Source organism: Orcinus orca, chromosome 5 (genome assembly GCF_937001465.1).
Source record: "Orcinus orca chromosome 5, mOrcOrc1.1, whole genome shotgun sequence".
Classification (NCBI taxonomy): Eukaryota; Metazoa; Chordata; class Mammalia; order Artiodactyla; family Delphinidae; genus Orcinus; species Orcinus orca.
The window spans coordinates 20,922,306-20,942,196 of NC_064563.1; the positions used below are offsets into that span (position 1 = coordinate 20,922,306).

Below are 19,891 nucleotides of genomic sequence, written 5' to 3' on the forward strand. Positions count from 1 at the left end.
GGAAAATTAGAGGCAGGATGGTGGTAGGACCTGAAGAATGGGGCCTTGGCTTAGGGCCTGAGGGAAACAGCGGAAAGGAGAGGCGTCGCCCTTTCATTGAGTCGGGGAATCAAACAGAAACGTGTACACCCCGTGCACTGCAGGCGGGCTCCTCGAACCGCGTGGCTTTCCCTCGCCCCTGCCTTGGGGGTGGGGAAGAACCCGGATGGAACCGCCCCTGCAGCCGGGACCCCCTCCTCGCGTCTTTGAATCGCTGCGCGGGGCGGAGTTGCTCACCCTTCTGTGCTCTGCTTGGTTGGTCTCCGTAGGCTCCTCCTCGGGATTGGACGTTCCGGGTGCCAGTCACAAAGCGTCGCTGGCCTCTCACATTGCTGCTGGAAGGAGACGGCGTCGACGTCTGGCTCGGCTCGCTGCGTCTTACCTTGCCGAAGCGCGCTCTTGCTTCGGCCCTCGGAACCTGTGCCAGGCTTTTCGGCCCCGGGGCCTGGAAGGAGGCTTATCCAGGCGGCTCGAGAACGAAACCGGGCGCCTAAGTACCTCTCGTCATCCACTCAGCGCCATGTCCTGGATGTTCAAGAGGTGAAGGGGGTGAAGGGGGCGGAGGGGGTGGGGCGCCGAGGGTAACGGCGTGGCCGCGTCCCCAGATGAACCTGACCTTCCCCGCGTTTCCTTCGCGTTCCCCTTGCGAGCTGCGCAGCTGGCGTTCGTCCCGCTGGCGGCTCCTATAGCCGCGGGAGAAATAAATGCAGAGTCTCCGCGGGCGAGGGGAGGCTTCTCAGGCGAGTCTCTTGCCAGGGCCTTGGGGAAATCTCTGTCAAAGGCTGTACGGGGCCTGGGGCTCTAAGCTCCCCTCCTTAGCCGGGGTCTCTTCTCGCCCTGTGCTTTATTCCACAAAACACCCATGAGATACCCACTGTGCGCCGGGCATTGTGCTCGGCCGAAAGGGCCGGGTAAGACAGCCCCTGTCCCCAAGCACCTCACAATTGATGTGTATGCACAGACGTGCAAATACATATCTGCAGAGGAGCCAGAAGCAGGACGCGTGACGTGCAAGTAGAACGCAGGGGAAATAGCTTCTCTCTGTTCTTAGCAAAGTAGAAGCTTCCTGGAAGTCTCCCAGCCGACTTCCTCTTACTTTTTGTCCAAATTGGTTTACATACCCATTCCGGAAACAATTCTCCATCGGGGGGTTGAGGTTACCCTTAAACCAACGGGAGTCGGGGGCTTGAGGTCAGCTTCCCATGATGGCACCGTTAGGATACCTGAATAAAATAAGGGTTCTAGTCGAAGGGAATTAAAGTAGTGGTTGCTGGATGTATTATTTGTAAAGCTATAAATGGCTTTGTGTAAAAAAGTGCAGTGTTTTCAAGTCTCTTCTACCTCAAGATGTATTGAAATTTTGGTGTATAGTTACAGACATCACATATATTTCAGTTTAAGTAGGTGATGCAGACTAGGAAAGAGATTTGTGAACCCTCATTGGGGTTTTCACTTTGAATACCTCAGGGTAGAAGACACATTATTGAACAGGTAGGGTTTCTAGAAACGTCCGCCACTCCAATTCTTGCTTTAACCAGAGGAACGCGATTAATCTTTATACAGCACTTCCCACATAAGATTTAATCTGTTGAAGTAAAATGTGAGAAAACAATTGGCCTTTAAATATGGTATGGTCTTTGAGAAATATTTGGTTAAATATTGTATTGTTTTTCTGTGTGTGTGGTTTTTTTTTTTGTTGTTGTTGTTTTTTTGTTTTTTTAATAGAGATCCTGTTTGGAAGTACTTGCAGACTGTCCAGTATGGAGTCCATGGAAATTTTCCACGCCTCTCATATCCAACTTTCTTTCCTCGTTTTGAATTCCAAGATATTATTCCTCCAGATGATTTCCTAACGAGCGATGAAGAGCTAGATTCAGTATTATTTGGAACTTTGAGAGGTCATGTAGTTGGACTACGCTATTACACAGGAGTAGTGAGTATAACATTAGATATTAAGTTAAAGTGATATGATATGTTATTTATGTAGAAAATGAGGATTAGAAGGTGATATATGCAGTAAATATTTACTTTAATTGAAATATATCTGGGCAAGAGATAACAAATACCTAATTATTAATATTCTTTTACTTTATATCATGGTTATAATATACAAAGCATTGTTTCCTGTATGGTCTCATTTGATCATTACAGTGTCTCTGAGGTAGATAGGACATCTGTTATCCCCTTATAGAAGTGAAGCTCAGGAAGGTTAAATGATTTGCTCAAAAAGCACAGATACTATGTGGTACACTTGCAAAATGACTTCCAAGTCAGTCCATTGCTTTCTCCTCTCCTGTCCCTTAGCACATTTCTACAGTTTAATATTTTTAATTTAGGAAGATCAATTCATACTAGATAAAGGAATTGTCTATTTTTAGGTACTTTTTTTTCTTCCTGTGTTTATCTTTTTGTATCTCTATTCTCTGCATTGTGTGTGTGTGTGTGTGTGTGTGTGAGAGAGAGAGAGAGAGAGAGAAGAGAACAGAGACAAAGATAAAGCAGTTGTCTTTGTCATGGTTGTCTAGTATGCCTCTGTGTTATCTGGATGATATATCTCTAGCTTTATTTTTTTAATTATGAAAAATTTCAGACATGCATAAAAGAAGAATAATACAGTAAACTTCCATATACCCATGATCCAGATTCAGTAGTTAACAAGCTTTTTGCAGATTAGCTTCATCACTTTTTCTCTTTTTCTTGGGTATTAAATATTCCAGCTGTATCACTTTACAACATTTAAGTGTGTATCTCTAAAAAAATTCAGGGATTTTCTTACATCGTTGTACTTAACAAAATTAATAATAATTCTCTATTACATCCTATAACTAATACATAATCAGTTTTCTTAATTGTTTAAAAATGCCTTTTTATTGTTAATTTGTTTGAATCAGGATCAAAACAAGTTAATAATAGTACCTTTGGTTGTTATGTAAGTCACCTCCCTGCTCTTTGTTTCATGTCATTGATTTATTGCAGAAACTGCATATATTGTTCTATGGAAAGTTGGATTTACCAGTTCTTCCATTCCCCCGTATTTTTCTTATGGCGAAGCTTCTCAGATCATTTTTTGGTTGTCTGAAGTATATTTTGTGGGAGATTCCTTGGGAAAGAGTTGTCTAGTGTTTTATTCTCTCATATTTTCTTTGTAATATTAGAGCTTCTCAGGTCATTCTATGGTTGTCTGAAGTGTGTTGTCTAGGAGATTCCTTAGGAAGGAACAATATTTCCTGAGTTTTGTTGTTTGTACTTGTGGTACTTATATGCTTCAAGGACAGTTTGGTTGAATATAAAATCCTTGACCCATATTTTCTCTCCATAATATCTTGGTGTTGTATAACATGTTGCTGGTTAAAATTCTGATGCCAATATGATTTCTCTCCCATGTAGATCAATTGGAATTATTTTGCTTGGATAACTAAAGGATATTTTTCCTTATCTTGAAAGTCCAAAAGTTTCATTAGGCAATGTCTTAGTGTTGACTGTTGTGTAACTTCATTTTCTTCTATTTCAGAAAACTTTAATTATGGTTTTTTGTTTGTTTGTTTTTTGCGGTACGCGGGCCTCTCACTGTTGTGGCCTCTCCCGTTGCGGAGCACAGGCTCCGGACGCGCAGGCTCAGTGGCCATGGCTCACGGGCCCAGCCGCTCCGCGGCATGTGGGATCTTCCCGGACCGGGGCACAAACCCGTGTCCCCTGCATTGGCAGGTGGACTCTCAACCACTGCGCCACCAGGGAAGCCCTAATTATGGTTTTAAATGTTTGTTTTGTTTCAGAGCTTGTTTTTCTTCAAAGGACTCCATTCTGTTCTCTCGGTATTACATCTCCTCTGCATATACGTATGCCGTATGTAAATGTTTGTTCCTCTGAAATCCTTTTTATCATATTTTTTTACTTTTCTGTTTTTCATCATTTATTTCCCTTACCATGTTTTTTACAAGATCTGTTCACTTTTGTGTTCTTTCTACTTTATTCTTTAATTCTGAAATAGTTTTTCTTTTCTAATTTTTTCCTGAATCTGTCAGTTCTCAGTTCATATATCCATCTGTTTTCTAGCTCTCGTATTCATTTAGGAACTTTCCTATTTTGGATTTGTGAAATATTTTCAAAATGTAACATTGTTTTTAAATTATTTTAAACCATTGTGAAATATTAGCTCATGCTTGTTATTGATCTTAGAACTATCACTATTTGTTGATCTTAGAATAATTTCTGTGACACTGGTAAGCTAATACAAATGTGATGAGCTGATTAAAACTAATCGTTAATTCTTTTATTTTACAAAATGTATATTATTTATTTTATAAGTAATACACATTTATTATTTTAAAATGGCTAAAGGAAAAAGTATCAACTCTGCCTGAATCCAGAATCACAACTTATGTTGTTATGTCCTCCACGCTTTACTCTGAGAAAATATACATGTGACTTTAAGTCATATTATATATTAATAAAAATGAGGATCAGGGCTTCCCTGGTGGCGCAGTGGTTGAGAGTCCGCCTGCCGATGCAGGGGACGCGGGTTCGAGCCCCGGTCCGGGAGGATCCCACATGCCGCGGAGTGGCTGGGCCCGTGAGCCATGGCCGCTGAGCCTGTGCGTCTGGGGCCTGTCCTCCGCAGCGGGAGAGGCCACAGCAGTGAGAGGCCCGTGTACCACAAAAAAAAAAAAAAAAAAAAAAAGAGGATCATATTATGTCTACTATAGTAATCACCTTTTCTAAAGTAAAATATTAGGAATATCTTTTCATGTCAATACAGATCTTTATTGTACTTTTTCTTGTTGATGTTTTCGAGTTCATAACTGACAGAAATCTTGTAATAAAAATTGAGGTATTTATCTTTGCATGCTTTTTATTATTTTCAACTTTTTTCCGCTTTATTGAGATGTGATTTATATATATATATTTATAAATGCAAGCATTTGAAGTGTATGATTCCAAGAGTTTTAACAAAGATATATACCTGATCATCACCACCCCATCAACATATAGATCATTTCCATTACCTCTAAAGTTCTTTTGTGTTCTGTTGCAGTCCTTCATCCCTGCCTCTGCCTGAAGAACCACCAGTCTGATTTCTATCACTGTAGTTTAGCTTATTCTAGAGCTTCATATACTTTTTTTTTTGGCTGCACCACGCGGCATGCAGAAATGTGAGACCTTAGTTCCCTGACTAGGGATCGAACCCGTACCCTCTGTGGTGGAAGCACAGAGTCCTAAGCACTGGACTGCCAGGGAATTCCCTAGAGCTTCATATACATTGAATCATATAGTGTGTACTTTTTAAGTCTGGCTTCATTCAAACTCACCGTAATTCAGATACGTCTTGAGTCAATTTGGGCAATTCATATTTTTAAAGAAAAGCATCCATTTATATTTTCAAACTTATTGCCACGGAGTTTGCATAGTAGTCATATACATGTAAAACTGTTTTAACTGTTTATGGTTGTATTCCTCTTTTCATTGTTTGTGTTATGTATTTGTGTCTATTCTTATTTTTTATTCATTAGCCTTGATAGAGATTTATCTGTTTCATCTTTTCAAGTAATCTTTCTTGGATTTTTTAATGATTATCATTTCTTTTTTTAAAATTTTTTAATTTTTTTATACAGCAGGTTCTTATTAGTCATCAGTTTTATACACATCAGTGTATACTTGTCAATCCCAATCGCCCAATTCAGCACACTACCATCCCCACACCCCTGCGGCTTTCCCACCTTGGTGTCCATATGTTTGTTCTCTACATCTGTGTCTCAACTTCTGCCCTGTAAACCGGTTCATCTGTACCATTTTTCTAGGTTCCACATACATGTGTTAATATACAATATTTGTTTTTCTCATTCTGACTTACTTCACTCTGTATGACAGTCTCTAGATCCATCCACATCTCAAAAAATGACTCAGTTTTGTTCCTTTTTATGGCTGAGTAATATTCCATTGTATATATGTACCACATCTTCTTTATTCATTCGTCTGTCGTTGGGCATTTAGGTTGCTTCCATGACCTGGCTATTGTAAATAGTGCTGCAATGGACATTGGGGTGCATGTGTCTTTCTGAATTATGGTTTTCTCTGGGTATATGCCCAGTAGTGGGATTGCTGGATCATATGGTAATTCTATTTTTACTTTTTAAGGAACCTCCATATTGTTTTCCATAGTGGCTGTATCAATTTACATTTCCACCAACAGTGCAAGAGGGTTCCCTTTGCTCCACACCCTCTCCAGCATTTGTTTGTAGATTTTCTTATGAAGCCCATTCTAACTGGTGTGAAGTGATACCTCATTGAAGTTTTGATTTGCATTTCTCTAATAATTAGTGATGTTGAGCAGCTTTTCCTGTGCTTCTTGGCCATGTGTATGTCTTCTTTGGAGAAATGTCTATTAAGGTCTTCTGCACATTTTTGGATTGGGTTGTTTGTTTTTTTAATATTGAGCTGCATGAGTTGTTTATACATTTTGGAGATTAAACCTTTGTCCGTTGATTCCTTTGCAAATATTTTCTCCCATTCTGAGGGTTGTCTTTTCGTCTTGTTTATGGTTTCCTTTGCTTTGCAAAAGTTTTTAAGTTTCATTAGGTCCCATTTGTTTATTTTTGTTTTTATTTCTGTAACTCTAGGAGGCGGATCAAAAAAGATCTTGTTCTGATTTATGTCAAAGAGTGTTCTTCCTATGTGTTCCTCTAAGAGTTTTATAGTGTCCAGTCTTACATTTAGGTCTCTAACCCATATTGACTTTATTTTTGTGTATGGTGTTAGGGAGTGTTCTAATTTCATTCTTTTACATGTAGCTGTCCAGTTTTCCCAGCACCACTTATTGAAGAGACTATCTTTTCTCCATTGTATATCCTTGCCTCCTTTGTCATAGATTAGTTGACCATAGGTGCGTGGGTTTATCTCTGGGCTTTCTATCTTGTTCCATTGATCTATGTTTCTGTTTTTGTGCCAGTACCATATTGTCTTGATTACTGTAGCTTTGTAGTATAGTCTGAAGTCAGGGAGTCTGATGCCTCCAGCTCGGTTTTTTCCCTCAAGACTGCTTTGGCTATTCGGGGTCTTTGGTGTCTCCATACAAATTTTAAGATTTTTTGTTCTAGTTCCATAAAAAATGCCATTGGTAATTTGATAGGGATTGCATTCAATCTGTAGATTGCTTTCGGTAGTATAGTCATTTTCACAATATTGATTCTTCCAATCCAAGAACATAGTATATCTCTCCATCTGTTGGTATTATTTTTAATTTCTTTCATCACTGTCTTATAGTTTTCTGCATACAGGTCTTTTGTCTCCCTAGGTAGGTTTATGCCTAGTTATTTTATTCTTTTTGTTGCATTGGTAAATGGGAGTGTTTCCTTAATTTCTCTTTCAGATTTTTCATCATTAGTGTATAGGAATGCAAGAGATTTCTGTGCGTTAAACTTGTATCCTGCAATTTTACCAAATTCATTGATTAACTCTAGTAGTTTTCTGGTGGCATTTTTAGGATTCTCTATGTATAGTAACATGACATCTGCAAACAGAGACAGTTTTACTTTTTCTTTTCCAATTTGTATTCCTTTTATTTCTTTTTCTTCTCTGATTGCTGTGGCTAGGACTTCTAAAACTATGTTGAATGATAGTGGTGAGAGTGGACATCCTTGTCTTGTTCCTGATCTTAGAGGAAATGCTTTCAATTTTTCACCATTGAGAATGATGTTTGCTGTGGGTTTGTCGTATATGGCCTTTATTATGTTGAGGTAGGTTCCCTCTATGCCCACTTTCTATAGAGTTTTTATCATAAATGGGTGTTGAATTTTTTAGAAGCTTTTTCTGCATGTATTGAGATGACCATATGGTTTTTATTCTTCAATTTGTTAATATGGTGTATCACATTGATTGATTTCCTTACATTGAAGAATCCTTGCATCCCTGGGATAAATCCCACTTTATCATGGTGTATGATCCTTTTAATGCATTGTTGGATTTTGTTTGCTAGTATTTTGTTGAGGACTTTCGCATCTATATTCATGAGTGATACTGATCTGTAATTTTCTTTTTTTGCAGTATCTTTGTCTGGTTTTGGTATCAGGGTGATGGTGGCCTCATGGAATGAGTTTGGGAGTGTTCCTTCCTCTGCAGTTCTTTGGAAGAGTTTGAGAGGATGGGTGTTCACTCTTTAAATATTTGATAGAATTCACCTGTGAAGCCATCTGGTCCTGGACTTTTGTTTGTTGGAAGATTTTTAATGACAGTTTCAATTTCATTACTTGTGATTGGTCTGTTCATATTTTCTGTACCTTCCTGGTTCAGTCTTGGAAGTTTATACCTTTCTAAGAATTTGTCCATTTCTTCCAGGTTGTCTAATTTATTGGCATAGAGTTGCTTGTAGTAGTCTCTTAGGATGGTTTGTATTTCTGTGGTGCCTGTTGTAACTTCTTTTTCATTTCTAATTTTATTGATTTGAGTCCTCTCCCTCTTTTTCTTGATGAGTCTGGCTAACGGTTTATCAATTTTGTTTATCCTCAGAGAACCAACTTTTAGTTTTATTGATCTTTGCTATTGTTTTCTTTGTTTCTATTTCATTTACTTCTGCTCTGATCTTTATGATTTCTTTCCTTCTGCTAACTTTGGGTTTTGTTTGTTCTTCTTTCTCTAGTTCCTTTAGGTGTAAGGTTATATTGTATATTTGAGATTTTTCTTGTTTCTTGAGGTAGGCTTGTATAGCTATAAATTTCCCTCTCAGAACTGCTTTTGCTGCATCCCATAGGTTTTGTTTGTTTGTTTTTTGCGGTACGCGGGCCTCTCACTGTTGTGGCCTCTCCTGTTGCGGAGCACAGGCTCTGGACGTGCAGGCCTGGCAGCCATGGCTCACAGGCCCAGCCGCTCTGCCATCCCATAAATTTGGATCTTCGTGTTTTCACTGTCATTTGTCTCTATGTATTTTTTGATTTCCTCTTTGATTTCTTCAGTAATCTCTTGGTTATTTAGTAATGTATTGTTTAGCCTCCATGTGTTTGTGTTTTTTACGGTTTTTTTCCCTGTAATTGATTTCTAATCTCATAGCGTTTTCGTCAGAAAAGATGCTTGATATGATTTCAGTTTTCTTAAATTTACTGAGGCTTGCTTTGTGACCCAAGATGTGATCTATCCTGGAGAATATTCCATACGCACTTGAGAAGAAAGTGTAATATGCTGTTTTTCGATGGAACGTCCTATAAATATCAATTAAATCTATCTGGTCTTGTATCATTTAAAGCTTGTGTTTCCTTATTTATTTTCATTTTGGATGATCTGTCCATTGGTGTAAGTGAGGTGTTGAAGTCCCCCACTATTACTGTGTTACTGTCGATTTCCTCTTTTAGAGCTGTTAGTAGTTGCCTTATGTATTGAGGTGCTCCTATGTTGGGTGCATATGTATTTATAATTGTTATATCTTCTTCTTGGATTGATCCCTTGATCATTATGTAGTGTCCTTCCGTGTCTGTTGTAACATTCTTTATTTTAAAGTCTATTTGATATGAGTATTGCTACTCCAGCTTTCTTTTGACTTCCATTTGCATGGAATATCTTTTTCCATCTCCATCCCCTCACTTTCATTCTGTATGTGTCCCTAGGTCTGAAGTGGGTCTCTTGTAGACAGCATATATATGGGTCTTGTTTTTGTATCCTTTCAGCAAGCCTGAATGTCTTTTGGTTGGAACATTTAATACATTCACATTTAAGGTAATTATTGATATGTATGTTCCTATTACCATTTTCTTAATTGTTTTGTTTTTGTTTTTATAGGTCCTTTTCTTCTCTTGTGTTTCCCACTTAGAGAAGTTCCTTTGGCGTTTGTTGTAGAGCTGGTTTGGTGGTGCTGAATTCTCTTAGCTTTTGCTTGCCTGTAAAGCTTTTGGTTCCTCATCGAATCTGAATGAGATCCTTGCCAGGTAGAGTAATCTTGGTTGTAGGTTCTTCCCTTTTATCACTTTAAGTATATCATGCTACTTCCTTCTGGCTTGTAGAGTTTCTGCTGAGAAATCAGCTGTTAACCTTATGGGAGTTCCCTTTTATGTTATTTGTCGTTTTTCCCTTGCTGCTTTCAATAATTTTTCTTTGTCTTTAATTTTTGCCAATTTAATTACTCTGTGTATCGGCATGTTTCTCCTTGGGTTTATCCTGTATGTGACTCGCTGTGCTTCCTGGACTTGGGTGGCTATTTCCTTTCCCATGTTAGGGAAGTTTTCGACTATAATCTCTTCAGATATTTTCTCTGGTCCTTTCTCTCTCTCTTCTTCTTCTGGGACCCCTATAATGCGAATGTTGTTGCGTTTAATATTGTCCCAGAGGTCTCTTAGTCTGTCTTCGTTTCTTTCCATTCTTTTTTCTTTAGTCTGTTCCGCAGCAGTGAATTCCACCGTTCTGTCTTCTAGGTCACTTATCCATTCTTCTGCCTCAGTTATCCTGCTCTTGATTCCTTCTAGTGTAGTTTTCATTTATTTTATTGTTCATGTCTGTTTTTTTGTTCTTTAATTCTTCTATGTCTTTGTTAAACATTTCTTGCATCTTTTCGATCTTTGCTTCCATTCTTTTTCCGAGGTCCTGGATCATCTTCACTATCATTATTCTGAATTCCTCTTCTGGAAGGTTGCCTATCTCCACTTCATTTAGTTGTTTTTCTGGGGTTTTATCTTGTTCCTTCATCTGGTACATAGCCCTCTGCCTTTTCATCTTTCTGTGAATGTGGTTTTTGTTCCACAGGCTGCAGGATTGTAGTTCTTCTTGCTTCTGCTGTCTACCCTCTGGTGGATGAGGCTATCCAAGAGGCTTGATGAGAGGGACTGGTGGTGGGTAGAGCTGACTGTTGCTTTGGTGGGCAGAGCTCAGTAGAACTTTAATCCACTTGACTGCTGATGGGTGGGCTGGGTTCCCTCCCTGTTGGTTGTTTGGCCTGGGGCAACCCAACACTGGACCCTACCTGGGCTCTTTGGTGGGGCTAATGGCGGACTCCGGAGGGCTCACGCCAAGGAGTACTAACCAGAACTTCTGCTGCCAGTGTCCTTGTCCCCATGGTGAGCCACAGCCACCCCCTGCCTCTGCAGGAGACCCTCCAGCACTAGCAGGTATGTCTGGTTCAGTCTCCTATGGGGTCACTGCTCCTTCCCCTGGGTCCCGATGCGCACACTACTTTGTGCCCTCCAAGAGTGGAGTCTCTGTTTCCCCCTGTCCTGTCGAAGTCCTGTAATCAAATCCCACTAGGCTTCAAATTCTGATTCTCTGAGAATTCCTCTTCCCATTGCTGGACCCCCAGGTTGGGAAGCCTGATGGGGGGCTCAGTACCTTCACTGCAGTGGGTGGACTTCTGTAGAATAAGTGTTCTCCGGTCTGTGAGTCACCCACGCAGCAGTTATGGGATTTGACTTTACTGTGATTGCACCCCTCCTACAATCTCATTTTGGCTCCTCCTTTGTCTTTGGATGTGGGGTATCTTTTTTTGGTGAGTTCTAGTGTCTTCCTGTCGATGTTTGTCCAGCAGCTAGTTGTGATTCTGGTGTTCTCATAAGAGGGAGTGAGAGCACATCCTTTTACTCCGCCATCTTGGTTCCTCCTGGCACAACAATCTATCATCTTGCTTTGGTCATTGATTTCTCTTTTACATTCTGTTATCCTATTTTCCTTAGGTCCATTTTATTTTATTTTATTTTATTTTTGCATTCTTGATTCGAACACTTAATTTTAATGTTAATAATAAAAGATTTTAATCTTTTAAACGTTCTTCAAAGAATGACATTGGCTGTATCACCTAAGATTTGTTATATAGTATTGGCATTATTAATTTTTAACTTTTTAAAAATGTTTTCAATTTGCTTATGTTTACATTTTTTATGTCTTGACCCATCAAAATCTTTATTTTATAATAAAGTAGATTATTTCTTTTCCATTCTATTCTAAAAGTATTGTTATAATTAGTCCTATTTCTGTCTTTTTGTTGTCATCTTAATCTTGTTTTACTAATATATCCTTTTTTGTCATGTGCTTGGATCATGTTTTCTTTGTTTTTATAGTCTCAACGTTTTGCCCTACTTTTTTTGGTTATATATTTTCTGGAATTTGCATATCTGGTTTAACGAAGATCATGCTATAAGCAGTGGCAATGGGGAGGTGGTCTGGTAGAGAACAGTGCTATGCCTCACAGAATATCTTCAAAGAGGAATTATTAGAGAGAATTATTAGAGAGGAATATTTGTCTGATAATCTGGTTGGTCAGGCTGTAGTCTCTTGAGTCAGTAAATAGATGCTGGGAGAGGTTTAAAGCAGGTTTCCTGTGTATTTTTCAGGAAGTTAAAAAAATTTAGGTAATTCACGTACCATAAAATTTATCATTTGTAAGTGTACAATTCAGTGGTTTTTAGATATTCACAAGGTTGTAAAACCATCCGCACTGTCTGATTCCAAAACATTTTCATCATTCCCAAAACCCTGTACCCATTAGTAATCACTCCATATTACTCTCTCCCCTTAGCCCGTGGCATCCATCAATTTATGTTGTTTCTATGGATTTACTTAACTCTAGACATTTCATGTAAATGGAATCATAGAATATGTGGCCCTTGGGTCTGGCCTTCATTTCCGCCTTCTTTTGTGTTAAATCTTTTGTGTTAAATATTTCCTAGTGTACCATAGTAGTTCCCTGGTTGTTTCTTTATTATATATTTTGAGTTGTTTTCTTAGTAGTTGCCCTTGGGAATTACTAACATCTTAATTCATAAGAATCTAGTTTGGATTTATGACAACTTAATTTCAGTTGTTTATAAAAACCTTGCTTTGAGATAGTTCCATTGTCTTCCTTCCTACTTCTTTATGCTGTTTTCATACAGATTAATTCTTTATATACATCATATGTTCATCAATACAGGTTTATAATGATTATGTCCTTTCAAATCAGATAGGAGGGAAAAGTTACAACTAAAAAATTTTATACTGTCTTTTATATTTACCTGTGTAATTACCTTTACCTGTGATTTTTATTTCTTCATGTAGATTCAAGTTACTGTTTAGTGCCTTTGATTTCAGCCTGAAGGTCTTCTTTTAATATTTCTTGTAGGGTAGGTCAGCTAGTGATGGATTCTGTAAGTTTTTGTTTATCTGGGAACTTCTTAATTTCTTCTTTATTTTTGAAGGATAGTTTTGCCAGATATAGAATTCTTGGTCGAATTTTTTTCTTTTAGCACTTTGAGAAGTTATCCCACTGTATTCTGGTCTCCATGGTTTCTGGTGAAAAATCAGATGTTAATCTTATTGAGGATCCCCTGTATGTAATGAGTTGTCTCTCTCAGTTGCTTTCAGTGTTCTTTCCACAGTTTGATTTTGATGTGTCTGGGTTTGAATGTCTTTGAGTTTTTTTTACTTGGAGTTTGTTGAGCTTCTTTTTTTTTTTTTTTGCGGTATGCAGGCCTCTCACTGTTGTGGCCTCTCCTGTTGCGGAGCACAACCTCCGAATGTGCAGGCCCAGCGGCCATGGCTCACGGGCCCAGCCACTCCATGGCACGTGGGATCCTCCCAGACCGGGGCACGAACTCATGTCCTCTACATCAGCAGGTGGACTCTCAACCACTGTGCCACCAGGGAAGCCCTGTTGAGCTTCTTAAATATGTAGATTCATGTTTTTTCATCAAATTTGGGAAGTTTTCAGCTATTATTTCTTCAAATATTCTCTCTACCTCTTTTTCTCCTCTCCTTCTGAGACTCTCACCATGTGTGTGTTGGTATGCTTGCTGTTATCCCACAGGATCTGTTCATCTTTCATCATTCTTTTTTCTTTCTGTTCCTCAAACTATAACTGTTCCTCAGACGTTATAGTCTCAGTTGACCTGTCAGCAACTTCATTGATTCTTTCTTCTGCCTGCTCATATCTGATGTTTGAGCCTCTCTAGTGAATCTTAGACTTTAGTTAACTACGTACATTTTGACTCCAGAATTTCTATTTGGCAAGACATAGTTCTCATGCTTTCCTTTAGTTCTGCAGACATGGTTTGCTTTAGATCTTTGAACATATTTAAAATTAAAACTTAAGTTTTTTTCTAGTAGGTCAAGCATCTGTGCTTCCTTATGGGTAGATGATTGATAGCTTTTTTCCTTTGTGTGAGCTGTACTTTCTTGTTTCTTTGCATGTCTCTCTTGTTGTTGTTGAAAAGTAGACGTTTTAAATAATATAGCAACTCTAAATCATATGATCCTGTAATCCCACTCCTGGGCATATATCCAGAGAAAACTGTAATTCAAAAAGATCTATGCACACCAATGTTCATTGCAGCACTATTTACAATAGCCAAGACATGGAAGCAACCTAAGTGTCCATCAACAGATGGATGGATAAAGATGTGGTATATCTGTACAATGGAATATTACTCAGCCATAGAAGAGAATGAGATAATGCCCTTTGCAGCAACGTGGATGGACCTAAAGATTATCATAATAAGTGAAGTAAGCCAGACAGAGAAACATAAATATCGTATGATATCACTTATATGTGGAACCTAAAAAAAATAATACAAATGAACTTATTTACAAAACAGAAATAGATCCACAGACATAGAAAACAAACTTATGGTTACCAAAGGGGGAATGGGGGGATGGATAAATTAGGAGTTTGGGATAAAATAAACACACTGCTATATAACCAAGAAGGACCTACTGTATAGAACGGGAAACTATATGCAATATTTTGTAATAGCCTATAAGTGAAAAGAATCTGAAAAAGAATAGATTTTATATATATCTATAAATTATGTGTGTATATATGTATATGTGTATGTACTTATATACATGTATAACTGAATCACTGTGCTGTACACCTGAAACTAACAATAGTATAAATCAACTATACTTCAACTAAAAATACCTATATGTGATGATGAATGTGAGCTTAAAAAAAAATAATTTGGCAGCTCTAGAAATCAGATTCTTCCTTCTCCCCTGGATTGGTTGTTGCTGATTTTGGTTATTGTTGTTTGTTTAGTAACTTTTGCTAAATTAACCCTGTGAAAGTCTTTGTTGTGTCTGGCCACTGATATCTGTATTGGTTAGCTTAGTGGTCAGGTAATGACTGAACTAGAACCGGTAAATTTCCCAGTCTTTACTGAGAGGATCTGTGTGCATTTGGGGCACTCCTTCAACCCTCAGCTTGGCAGTTGACAGCTCTGCCTTAGCCTTTATTTCCTGCCTGTTCAGAGCTTCAAGTTTAGCCAGAGGTGAGAGCTTGAGACCTTCTCAGGTCTTTGCTGAACATATTCACAGCCCTGAGTATGCATACAGCCCTGTGCTTGCATTTGGCCTTCTAGATTTCCAGGAATATGTTGGAGCTTTGAACATCTTATTCTCTGCTTTTTCCTCTTAAGCCCTTTGGTTATTGTTTTGTTTGCCCTAGCTGTTACCCACTGCCTGTAAAATTGTTTTTGACAAACACCCACCCAAGGGAGAATGTTTTATGTACTGAGTAAGCTCAGAGGTCAAATAGAAACAGCTTTGCAAGTGGGGGTCTTCTAGGGAACCACCATACAGGTCAAATAATGACAATTCTATAGGAATAAATCTTTGAAATTCTGCTCCAGTGTGCTCACTCTGGTAACTGCTAGGCTGTACTAAGAAGTGCAGCAGGTTGTTATTTTTAAAGGCTATCGTGTAACTGAGAGCTGGAGATGAGACTAGGGCACTGATATTCAGCTGTTTTCTTGAATTAAGACTCCCCAGGTTTCTACAACCCTTTGGTTAGTTTCCAGAGTTCTGAAAAAGTTGATTCAAACAGTTTTTGCCAGTTTTTTCATTGCTTTTATTATGGAAGAGAGAATTTTTGGAAGTCCTTACTCTTCCATTTTCAATTATGTCACCCTCAGGCAATTTTTAATTAAGTGGAATCAGATAATGGCATGAGTTGAAGGCTGGATGTATTTTCTTGTTCCAGTTCCATTCTCTCTTATAATTAATGCCTTTTAACCCTTTGAGATTCTGGAGAATTTAGGCTTAGGAGCCGGCCTGCCTGGATTCAGATCTAGCTCTGCTACTTATTAACTTTATGACCTTGGGCAAGTTACTTAACTTTTCTGTGCTTTAGTGTCTTCATCTGTAAAATGGAGATAATGATAACACCTACCAAAAGGGTTGTGACAGTTTTAAAAGTCAGTCTATGTAATGTACTTAGAACAATGTGTGGCCCATAGTAGGCACTCAAGAGATTACCTGTTTTCGAAGTTATAATGTTGAATAATTTTAGATAATGTGCATCTGTTAGTTTTGATTGTATTTTTTATATATCAAGGATTTGTTAACTTCCAATGAATATAAATTAGGAAAATATTGTAAAAGAATTATTATAAAATATGTTAATATTTCTATAGAAATATGAGTCCAAGAAAATGTGCATTTCTTACATGTGGTGTTATTCAGTAAGCATTAAAAAATGAATGGAAATCCCAGATAAAGTATGTTGAAGAAAGGTATCATTATATGTTTATTATTTATAATAATATCTGTTTATTATCTTTATTAGGTTAATAATAATGAAATGGTTGCATTACAACGAGAACCCGATAACCCTTATGATAAGAATGCAATTAAAGTGAACAATGTGAATGGAAATCAGGTCGGCCATATAAAGAAAGATCTTGCAGCTGCCTTGGCCTATATCATGGACAACAAATTGGCTCAAGTTGAAGGGTAATGCACTTTTGGAGTTCAGTTTTAATAATTGTGAGTTGTAGTGATCTTTGAATGTAAGGGTATGTAAAGTTGCCCTGACAGCTTTTGTTGCTATACCTTTAGTATGCATTCAATAAATGTTTTAATTCTTCTTTCATCTGCCTGCACTACCCTAGCCATCAAATAGCTGTTCCCTCACTTTCCTGGTAAATTATTACCATGGAGAAAAATAGACTTTGGTTCAAATATTAGAAAGTCCACACCATCTTTTAAGAAAAAAGCTTTTTAAAAAGCCTTTTAGTGCATTGATTTGAGAAGTTTGGAAGTGTTTGTTTAAATCAGGTTGTAAGCTGATAGCCTGTGATCAGATGTACATGAGTTTGGTTTTGCCTACACAGTGTTTAATTTTTTTTTCAGTTATTTCCGATATTCGAATATCTGGACATTCTACATTTTATGCATATTAATTTTTCCCTAATTATACAAAATTATTTATAAATATTTCTCTTGATAAATGGAAGATCTGGTAATGCAGGATACTTATTTCCACATGACGTCATTTGATTGGAGATAAGTAGCAGCTGTTGCATTATCTAGGCATATACCTTCTTAGTTCTACCACCTGTTCCTTTTTTAAATCTCCCAGTCTCTTTGGTTACATTTTCTCTTTTATGCATTTGTGTCTGTGACCTCAATTTTAGTATATTAGTATATTAGATATATTTAGGATATTAAAAGGTGAATTTGGAAGATAAATATTTAGCAGTGTCTTCTCACTTGTTTACTTGTTTTCTCCTTCCTCAGTTCATCACATTTTTCAGATATTGAGAGTAAACTTTCAGTGAATCCTGGATCAGAAATAGTTCTTGGAAATCCTTCCCCATGCTCCCAGAATGGGTTGCTACACTCAGTGGTTCTGTTAGTGGAAGCTCTGCCTTCTGAATTAAACTTGCTATTTTACCTATCTTATGATCTTGGTAATAGGCTAACTACGCATTTAAACACTTTTACCTCACCTGAGTTTCTTCTGGCATTCTGGTCCTAAAAACTGCCTTTTCTTCTCATTGTTGGTCCTAGTCCGTGTCCGTTTTCTTTCTAGTCTGCTCAGTTAGTTCCTTTCTGTTTTGCTTGCATGCAGAATTTGAACGTGGCAGTTATTTAACAAGATTTTTAATGAGACTTAAATGTAAAAAAATAACACTTCTAATTTCTCTTTTTTTTTTTTCTTTCTTAATTATAATAGGGTAGTTCCTTTTGGTGCAAACAATGCTTTTACCATGCCTTTGCATATGACTTTTTGGGGAAAAGAAGAAAATAGAAAAGCAGTTTTAGATCAGTTGAAGAAACATGGATTTAAATTGGGTCCTGCACCAAAAAGTAAGTTCAGGGTTTAACCTACTATTATTGTGATATTGTTAAGATGCTGGAATTGTAAAACATTTATTCTCTTAAGTAATACCTTGAATTTGGGTGGCTAAATTAATTAGTGCTGAAGGCTCCAAGTTCTTTTGTTAGGAATCTTTTTAAGGAAATCCTTGAATTTTTTTTCTCTTTATTTTGAAATAACTATAGATTCATAGGAGGTTGCACACATACACAGAAAAATGTGCAAGGAGGTCCCTCCCCTAACTTCCCCCAGTGATAATATCTGGAAATCCCTGATTTTAAACATTCTCTTTAATAAGTTACAGACAATAAGAATCTCCCAATAGAGAATGAAAAAGTATTATTTGTTTTTCAAAAGTTTGTTTAAATAATGTGGAATTCTTTTAATGTATTTTTTGAATAACCTAGTAGATTTAGTTTTAAAATTTTTAAAACACATATTAAGGGAATTTTTAATTCAGCTTATTAGACAAGCTTTAAAAGCTATTTACTAAAAGATAATTTATTTCATTTGGTGATTTTATTCTTTTCATTTTGTAAATTATAGCTTTAGGATTCAGTTTGGAAAGTGGTTGGGGCTCTGGAAGAGCGGGACCAAGCTATAGTGTGCCAGTTCATGCTGCAGTACAGATTACAACTGAACAGGTGCACTTCTCTTTTATTTCGTAACTAAAAGTGAAGAGTGAATTTTAAATGCTGAAGGTTGATGTTTAAAAATATAAGATAAATATGCATCTGTTAGTATTAGTGATCTTTATATTGTTATGGAACATGTAGAATAAATAAAATATAGCAAATATTTATGTAGAAAGAAAGCAGTGATAAGGAATATGTCCACATACATGCATTCATATATACATTGAAACACACACATTGCTGTATACACCTGTGATGTTTTACTCTGTTTTGATGTTTTTGTATTATTTGAAATTTTTAAAATAGCCATAATTTTTAAAAAGTTGAAGCTTGAAACTTAACTCCTTTCAGGAAGGTTGCAAATGCAGTACTAAAAAAACTGGTTCTGAATCTCTGGCCTTAGTCTGTTTCTTACTTTGTCTGCTTTGTGATCCAGGATACTGTTATGCTGGGTTAGTTTGGGGAAAAAAGGTTATAAAGTAAATTAATGCAGATCAATCTACCAATTACATCAAAATTTTTTTTGTCTCTACTCATCAGTGTTATTAGTCTTTTTATATTCTAATTGTAGTTACTGTACTTTCCCTGCTCATTGTTAGAAGGGCTTGAGCCTGTGTCTGTCATTCTTTTTTTTTTTTAAATTTATTTATTTTATTTTTGGCTGCGTTGGGTCTTCATTGTTGCACTCAGGCTTGCTCTAGTTGAGGCAGGCAGGGGCTACTCTTCCATGCGATGCGCAGGCTTCTCATTGCAGTGGCTTCCCTTTGTTGTGGAGCGTGGGCTCAGTAGTCGTGGTTCGCGGGCTCTAGAGCAGTCTTAGTATCTGTGGCGCAAAGGCCCAGCTGCTCCGTGGCATGTGGTATCCTCCCGGACCAGGGATTGAACCCATGTCTGCATTGGCAGGCAGATTCTTAACAACTGCGCCACCAGGGAAGCTCTTGAGCTTGTGTCTGGTGGGTAAACCCCAGATTACCTCTCCTCACTTTTTAGATTTGGCCTGATTTCTTCTGGGCTGTTGCTATGTATTTATTTGCTAATTTACAAAAGTAATTATAATATATATATGTTACTCTACGATTGGACTAGATCAATTTAAAGAACCAACTAAAGATTAGCATAAGATTGAAATTATCCTAATATTTTGTAGCACATAGCAAATTTCTGATTGCAGTAATAATCA

General features: G+C 37.6%; 1 protein-coding gene across 4 annotated transcripts in view; it reads left to right on the plus strand.

The window, feature by feature from the left end:
• Nucleotides 1-350: 350 nt before the first annotated feature.
• The window catches only part of HLTF (helicase like transcription factor), a 59,161-nt gene continuing 39,620 nt past the window's right edge, over nucleotides 351-19,891 (plus strand). For 2 of the 4 annotated variants that reach the window (XM_033402760.2, XM_033402761.2), the window contains exons 1-5: nucleotides 351-579; nucleotides 1,765-1,972; nucleotides 16,541-16,707; nucleotides 17,933-18,066; nucleotides 18,623-18,720. In XM_033402760.2, coding sequence (XP_033258651.1) covers nucleotides 560-579; nucleotides 1,765-1,972; nucleotides 16,541-16,707; nucleotides 17,933-18,066; nucleotides 18,623-18,720 — 627 coding nt within the window. In that variant the 5' untranslated portion in view covers nucleotides 351-559. The remainder of the gene's footprint in view (nucleotides 580-1,764; nucleotides 1,973-16,540; nucleotides 16,708-17,932; nucleotides 18,067-18,622; nucleotides 18,721-19,891) is intronic. The other 2 variants (XM_033402762.2, XM_004278192.3) reach the window with 2 other exon arrangements.